This window comes from Delphinapterus leucas, chromosome 2 (genome assembly GCF_059928025.1).
Source record: "Delphinapterus leucas isolate spDelLeu-1000000601 "Yukka" chromosome 2, BTC_Dleu_Yukka2, whole genome shotgun sequence".
Classification (NCBI taxonomy): Eukaryota; Metazoa; Chordata; class Mammalia; order Artiodactyla; family Monodontidae; genus Delphinapterus; species Delphinapterus leucas.
In genome coordinates this window covers 171,682,585-171,689,846 of record NC_143130.1, presented here as the reverse complement: position 1 = coordinate 171,689,846, position 7,262 = coordinate 171,682,585, and the positions used below count along the sequence as shown (strand labels likewise).

Genomic DNA, 7,262 nt, shown 5'->3' with positions numbered 1-7,262 from the left:
GACGCGCCTCCAGCAGCTCCGGCTTACGGGCCGTGACGCGCCGAGGATCCGGTAAATCACCGTGGCCGCCTGCCGAGAGCAGAGCCGAACTTCGGCCAGGCCACCGGGGCCCAGGGATCCCAGCTTAGGCCTGCCAGGGGAAGGACAGCTTAGGGGGCCTGTCCCAGTCAGGGAACCAGCAAGTCGAAAGGGAAAAATGCGATTCAATTGTTGGGAAAGGGGACAGAGAATCCCTAAAGTCCCATTTTTTGTATTTTGCACTGAAAACAAAAACGGTTAAGGGGGAAGACACCCTACTTCCGAAAAAACAAATTAAAAAACAAACAAACACGAAACCTACTGACACCCACGCAGGAGTCAGTCGGAAGCATCGCTTCTGATTGCTACTCTGGGTGGAGAATGTTAAAGTAGTGGATGAATTTGGTCTCCGCTGTGTAAGGGCCTAGGGACCGCTATGCTAGTTTCCAGACCCAAAGTGACTGCAAAAAAAAAAATCTATCTATATGTGTATATACATATATATATGTGTATATATAGATATACGTATATATATATATATATACACACAATTAAGAACCACGATGCACTTCTTTCGTCGTTTTGTCATTACAAATTTTGGCGTTTGCAAAAACAAAAGGGTTTTTTTAGGGGGTTAACCAATTCCATTCGGGAGAGGATGTCAAGATAAAAAACAGAGGTGAAATTAGGCGGCCAGTGCATGGGGGCCGAAGGAAGAGCGGAATTTCAATCTCGCTTGATTGAGGCCGCAGCCCCTCACATTTTCTAAAACAAAACATATCCCGAAAGGAAAAGAAAAATGTAGCCCCAAAGTAAAACTGGCCACAATGAATTTGAGTTTCATGGAGAGGAAATCGCACCCAGTAATAGGACCCAATCTGAGGGAAAAAGGTGGGGGGCGGAGAGGTCGGCAGAGGGAGTTGTTAACGGCGGCCTCACGGTGGAATTAATGAGATTAACCGGGGCAATTAGGACGCCCGCCCAGCTCCGCCGGCCCGCGGCGGGGCGGCTGAATGGAAAAGATTAGGTTAATTTCATTAATTCGCAATCCACAATCTATTTTCAGGCCCCCGTAGCCCCCTCCCCTTGGCACCTCTTCCCCTCCCCCTCTGTTCAAGCCCCCCACCCAAAGGGACAGAAAGGGCCAAATCTGGTTCTGTTTGTCATCTGCATATTACCAGGAACTAAATCCAGGATGACGTCGACTCAGTATAAAACCAACAAGAGGTTCAGCTGGTCTAAACTCCGTCCTACCCGCGAGTTGAGTTCGGCAAACGCTGCAGCGAGGGGAGGGCGGGAGGAGGGAGAGCGGACGCAGGGGGCGGGGAGGGGCGCGGGGCTGCGCGCTCGCCGGCGCTCTCTTTCGGTTTGGTCCGCCGCGGGAGGAGCGTGGACCCCCCCACTTTGCGGCTTTTTCCTCGGCGCGTCCCCGCCGCCCCCCGGTCCCGGCGCGGGGCTTGGGGATGCCCGCCAGCATGTTCAGCATCGACAACATCCTGGCCGCCCGGCCGCGCTGCAAGGACTCGGTGCTGCCGGTGGCGCCGAGCGCCGCGGCTCCCGTCGTCTTCCCGGCCCTGCACGGGGACTCGCTTTACGGCGCCGGCGGCGGCGCCTCCTCGGACTATGGCGCCTTCTACCCGCGCCCCGTGGCCCCCGGCGGCGCAGGCCTCCCGGCTGCGGTCGGAGGCTCCCGCCTGGGCTACAACAACTACTTCTACGGGCAGCTGCACGTGCAGGCGGCACCCGTGGGCCCGGCCTGCTGCGGGGCCGTGCCGCCGCTGGGTGCCCAGCAGTGCTCCTGCGTCCCGACGCCCCCAGGTAGGGTCGCGCTCGCGCCGGCCTCGGCCTTGGCGGCCGGCCGCTGTCCTCAACCCCCGGGACGTGGGTGGGCGGTGGCGCTCGCCTTTTTCACTTTGCACAAACTTTTCTCTTCTTGAAAACCTGCCCCCACCCGACCCCCGTCTTTTCGTGGATCGGGCGCAGGCGTTTGCACACTTGCTGCAAACTTTAGGCGAGAGTTAGCGGAGACTGTAACAGTGCCTGCGTGGAGGAGACTTTTAGAATTTAGCCTTTTAGGATTCCCTAACCGGCTTTGGGCGTGTGCGGGTGGACGCGGACGCACGGTCCCCCGGTTCCTCACACCCTGTTTTCCGCGCACCCCCAATTCCCAGCACCCCCTTGCTGACGATTTTAAATCCGGAGTGGGTGTCGGGCGGGCGTGTGCGCGCGCGGTGGCAACGGAGGCGGCTGACCGTACGCCTTACTCTGTCGCAGGCTACGAGGGCCCCGGCTCGGTGCTGGTGTCCCCTGTGCCGCACCAGATGCTGCCCTACATGAACGTGGGCACCCTGTCGCGCACCGAGCTGCAGCTCCTCAACCAGCTGCATTGCCGGCGGAAGCGGCGGCACCGCACCATCTTCACCGACGAGCAGCTGGAAGCTCTGGAGAACCTCTTCCAGGAGACCAAGTACCCAGACGTGGGTACCCGCGAGCAGTTGGCCCGGAAGGTGCACCTCCGCGAGGAGAAAGTGGAGGTAGGCGCGGGACCCCGCCGGGGCGCGCCCCACGGCCCTTCCCAGCGAAACAAGGCTCCAGCCGGGTTTGCTCAGCTCTCCTTGGGTTTTAAAAACATCCCAGCAGCGGCCTGGAGGCTACTGGAGGGCGCTTTAGGCCCAGGAAGTTGGATGAAAATACGGAAGCGAGAGCGGGTCTCCTTTTGATGGCGTGCGCGCGGGGTCCCCGGGTTCCCTCTCCACGCCGGGGTCGTCCCGGGGGTGCCCGGGCATGGCGGGGGCGCGCCTTTGATCCTAACCGTTTTTTTGTCCTCCGTTGCGCAACAGGTCTGGTTTAAAAACCGCCGCGCCAAATGGAGGCGGCAGAAGCGGTCCTCGTCGGAGGAGTCGGAAAACGCCGAGAAGTGGAACAAGACGTCGTCGAAGGCGTCTCCTGAGAAGAGGGAAGAGGAAGGTAAAAGCGATTTGGACTCGGACAGCTGACGGCCGCGGGCCGGCCGTGGCCCTTGCCTAACTCGAAGGACTTGCACACCCAGACGATGCTACTTTCTTGCACACGCGCTGCCTTGCGGGAGGGGGGTCGAGAAAGAGGAACGAGGAGCTGTAAATAGTGTACCGTCCGGAGGGTGGGCGTCTGGGGTCGGGCCGCGCTGGGGCTTGCTGCCCCGAAGTCCTTGGCCGCCGGCGACTCACTCCCCACCGTAGTATTTATAGTTAAATTAACGGTGACAATACAATAAAGTGACGGCGATGTAGACGGGCCACATTCTGTATTTCGTACCCCACCGCCAGCACCATCTGAGGCCCACAAAAAAAAAAAAAAAAGAAATCTAGTTAGCCTATAGCTTCAAAAGGAAAACCGGGCAGCTCTGACCTGCCCAAAAAAGGAAAAAAAGAAAAAAGGGAGACAGAAGGTCTGGGTACGAATGGTCACAGGACCGGGTGTCCTGGTGTAAACTTCGTCTGTAGGTTTCCGGGCAGGGGTGGAGAGTGGCACTGCCGGCTGTCTGGGGGCGGTAGCGTTGTCCCTGCGAGCAGGCTGTTCCCCCTCGCCTGGCTCTCGTGGGGAGAGCCAGGACCTTTTTCCTCCTTGCTGCCCATGGGATAGCGGATAAGCAGGATCTGCTTGGAGCTGACGGATCCTAGGAGCGTCTCCAGAGTCCGTTTAGGCTGCTCACCCGGCCCTGCTCCCGCGAAATCCCCAGACCTAAGGCGGCGGGTCCGCGTGGCATTAGGCAGGCATGCGCTCTCTCCAGAAGCTTTCCTGGATCTTTGCTGGTCTCTCTCGCCGCTCACCTCCTACCCGGTGAAAGTTTCTGCCCCACAGCCCTGCTGGGCAGCCCGGAGCTGTGCGCCCAAGAGGCCGGTGAGGAGCCTGCCGGTGCGGGGGGGCCCATCGTGCTTCTCCCTGGGAGTTTGGGATGACCAGGTGCACATTCTGAGCCCTGCATTCTGTCCGCCTACCGGGCCTAGAGCACGCCAGCGGCTGTGGCAGAGTCATAGTGAGGTGGGAGTGCTGAGCCTTTGGCTTTCTCTGCCTACTGTCTCTGCTCTGCCCCTGATGGGGCCAGAGTAGGAGAAGCCCCGGAGCGGCTGGGGCGCTGGTCAGTAGCTTGGGAAGGCCTGTAGAAGCTTCCCGGTGCTGGAGAAGCACTGGGGGCGAAGATGAGAGCATGCATTCTGTAGGGTTCTCTCCAGACCATGGGGAAGATGGAGTGGAGGCCAAGGGCCAGCAGGAATGGCTTTTGATGTGTTAAACTTTATTGGGTTTACACTAAATCCATTTTATAGACAAGGAAGCTCAGGTTCAGAGTGTCCCGATGTGTTTGCCGCCAAGGAGGTGAGCGCTTCCCTTCCCCTGGGCGGCCTCCGGCAAGTAGCGCAGCACACACGAAGTAACCTTTTTTTTTCTTTTACAAGAAGCGGTAGTTTTGTTTTTGTTTTTGTTTTTCAGCGTTTATCAGGTTTAAAAGGTAGAAGTGACTCTTGGAGCAGGTGAAAGCACTTAGGAAATAAGGGGTGGCTTCCAAACAGCACCTTTTAAATAAAGAGGATCCCTAAATGAAGGAGGTGGGTAGCAGTTTGGAGACCAGGTCTGCCTCAAGGGGCAAGATTGCCTTGGTTCCTCTCCAGACTCCGTCATTTGTGACATTGGGCAAATGACTGAATCCCCCTCTGTGCCTCACCTTCCATGACTGTAAAATGGGCACAGTAATAGCATCTGCCTTTCAGGGGGGTTGTGGACGTGAGACACTGTCTATCTCATTAAAGGTACAATGACACCTAGTGCGGGGGAATCTTTCATGGCTACTTATTTTTTCTTAATGTGGTTATGACATTATGTCAGACATAGCACTTCAAGATTTATGTACGTTATCTCATTTTACCTTTCATGTACTCTGAGATGGGGAATGTTTTCACCGTTTTACAGGCGAGGAACCTAAGGTTCAGAAAGGTTAAATACTTTTTAACAACATTCAGCTTGTAAGAAATAAAGGGGAGACAGCATCTTCGCCCAAGTAAATCTTATATTGTAATTGGAAATGTTTCCACTAATGTCAGTTCTGGTGAGAAATACTCAAAGAAGCTGTTCCATTAATTTCAAATGAATCTTGCAATGGCCATTATGGTACCTCCTCGTCAGATATCAGACTCCCAGGGGAGAGCCTTGCCTGCCTGGCACCCCTTCTGTATCACTGTTCCTAGGTGCCGCTCTGTGTCCCATTTGGAGAGGGGTGAGCCCTGGCTTCCACCCTTCCTCCAGTGCTCCCTTAGTCTAGAACATTCTGACATACAACAGAAGCAGGCAGCATCATTTCACCCTGAGAAATCTGACGTCTCCAGAACTCTATAACCTCCTGTGTGTCTTTCTCCACAGCTTGTCCCTAGACTCCTTATAAATGGGATCTTTCATTAAAAAAAAAAAAATTGTATTTGTCTAGCCTGGAGAAGTGTCCTCAACAAGTGACAGGGAGGGGGATTGAGGGAGGGGTAGGTTCTCAGATACACCTCCCGCACGGGCACCTGGCGAAAAGCCACAGCTAGTGGGGTGTGCAAGGAGGGGGGCGGGATGGGGGGGCGGGACAGCTGCTCCCAGCTTGGCCCGGGCAGGGCCAGGGTGGCAAGAGAAAGCTCCCCCCTGTCCAGGTCTTCACGCAGGAGGACCCGACGAAGCACTTTAGTATCGGCCCAGCTCACAGGAAATAAACATAACAGACATCTGGAGCAAAGAGGGAAACGTCAGGATGGTCTCATTAGAGTCCAGCCACCTCCTCCTGCATTCCCCAGGCAGCCGTGGGGCTCAAACCTTCGTCTTAGCCTGGCTGTTGGGGTCAGGGAGGGCCACATGGTGTCTGGGAGCAGAAGGCTTTCAAGAGCTGTCTTTGGACCTTGTAATTGTCTTGGGTGAGAATTTGGATCCCGGTGTTAGAAAAGTGATGGGTGGGATGTAAGCCAGGTGACGGGCGAAGTGGTTTCCAGTCTTCACAACATGTCCCCCTTCCCGCTTGAAGGTGTTCTCCCCATTTCACTGTTGAACAAACTGAGGCACAAAGTTATCACAAAGGTCCAGGATGAGAACTGCCATCTCCAAGGGACAGGGCTCTTTTCCATAAATCAGGCTGCCTCACAGAACCCAGGCTGTTCTTTTCTGGTGGTGATTGAAGCTGCGTTTATAAGTTCCGCAGGAGTGAATGCAGTTGCCCCTGGGGGACACAGGAATTAATCTGCCACAAGGTGCCAGACAGGCTCTGGCAAAGAACAATGGTGACCATTAGAACCCCTGACATCAGTCTATCACTTTCAACTGTCAAGCCCTTCTGCACGCCTCTGGAGCCCTCAGGAGGTGGGAGTCGCAGCCCATTTTGCAGATGGGAAATGGAGGTTCAGAGAGACTAAATGCCTTCCCTGGGACACTTCATAAAGGGCAGAGCAGAGCCCCCACCTGCCTCTTGGGATTGGTGGCAAGATATGGGGTGACGACTTCCGGGTACCCCAGGTCACCTGAGCCAAGGAGGCCCTTGGCTGCAAGGAGCTGACCAGTAAGAGACCACGGGAGTGTGTGGGGGAAGATGTGGGCCCCCTTGCTTCAGGGAGGGTGCGTTCATCTTCTTAGCTACGGGCTATGCAGGGGGGAGGGGGGAGGGGGAAGGGCTTAAAACAATTGCTTTACAAACCGCACCCTTGGAGAGTGTATCTCAGTGACAGTCCTTCAAGTTTGTCTTTTACTGACTTTGGAATGTTGAGCTAACATTCTAAGCCTTGTGTAAAGGGTGTCGTAAAGGATGTCGTTTCAGTGGGTGTGTGTGAGATCAGGTTGGCAGATTCCTGTTTTCATTTCTTGGCATGTGGGAGAAAATGGGGGCCGAGAGGTAGGGGTGACAGGGCATGCTTTTTCTGAATTGTACGAGGTTTTCAGTAAAATAGTTCAGGCACCAAGTCCCCCACCCAAAGATCCCTGCGTCTGTCACCTAGGGTCCCCCAAATGAACCCTCCTTTGTTCATTGCACATCCAATCAGTCACCTTTTTAAGTGAAACAGATGCTAACTTTCACCCGTACGGAAGATGGAATTCCAGCCCAGGGAGGGCAGGGTGACAAGAGGTGGCGAGTGGACAGCTGGGTGGCTGGCCCTTAAGTCACACTGGTCCAAGCCTCCATCCGGATGGGGCTGTGTGCTTGTCAAGTGACCTGGGAGAGGTTCCTTCTTCACCTGCAAAATGGGCTTGGGTAG

General features: G+C 55.5%; 1 protein-coding gene across 1 annotated transcript; it reads left to right on the top strand.

Moving 5' to 3' along the window:
- Nucleotides 1-668: 668 nt before the first annotated feature.
- GSC (goosecoid homeobox) lies at nt 669-3,771 on the top strand. The gene is made up of 3 exons (XM_022575858.2): nt 669-1,836; nt 2,293-2,552; nt 2,859-3,771. Exons 1-3 carry the CDS (start codon nt 1,482-1,484, stop codon nt 3,012-3,014), a joined length of 771 nt encoding a protein of 256 aa, XP_022431566.1. The 5' UTR covers nt 669-1,481; the 3' UTR covers nt 3,015-3,771.
- The last annotated feature ends 3,491 nt before the right edge of the window (nt 3,772-7,262 follow it).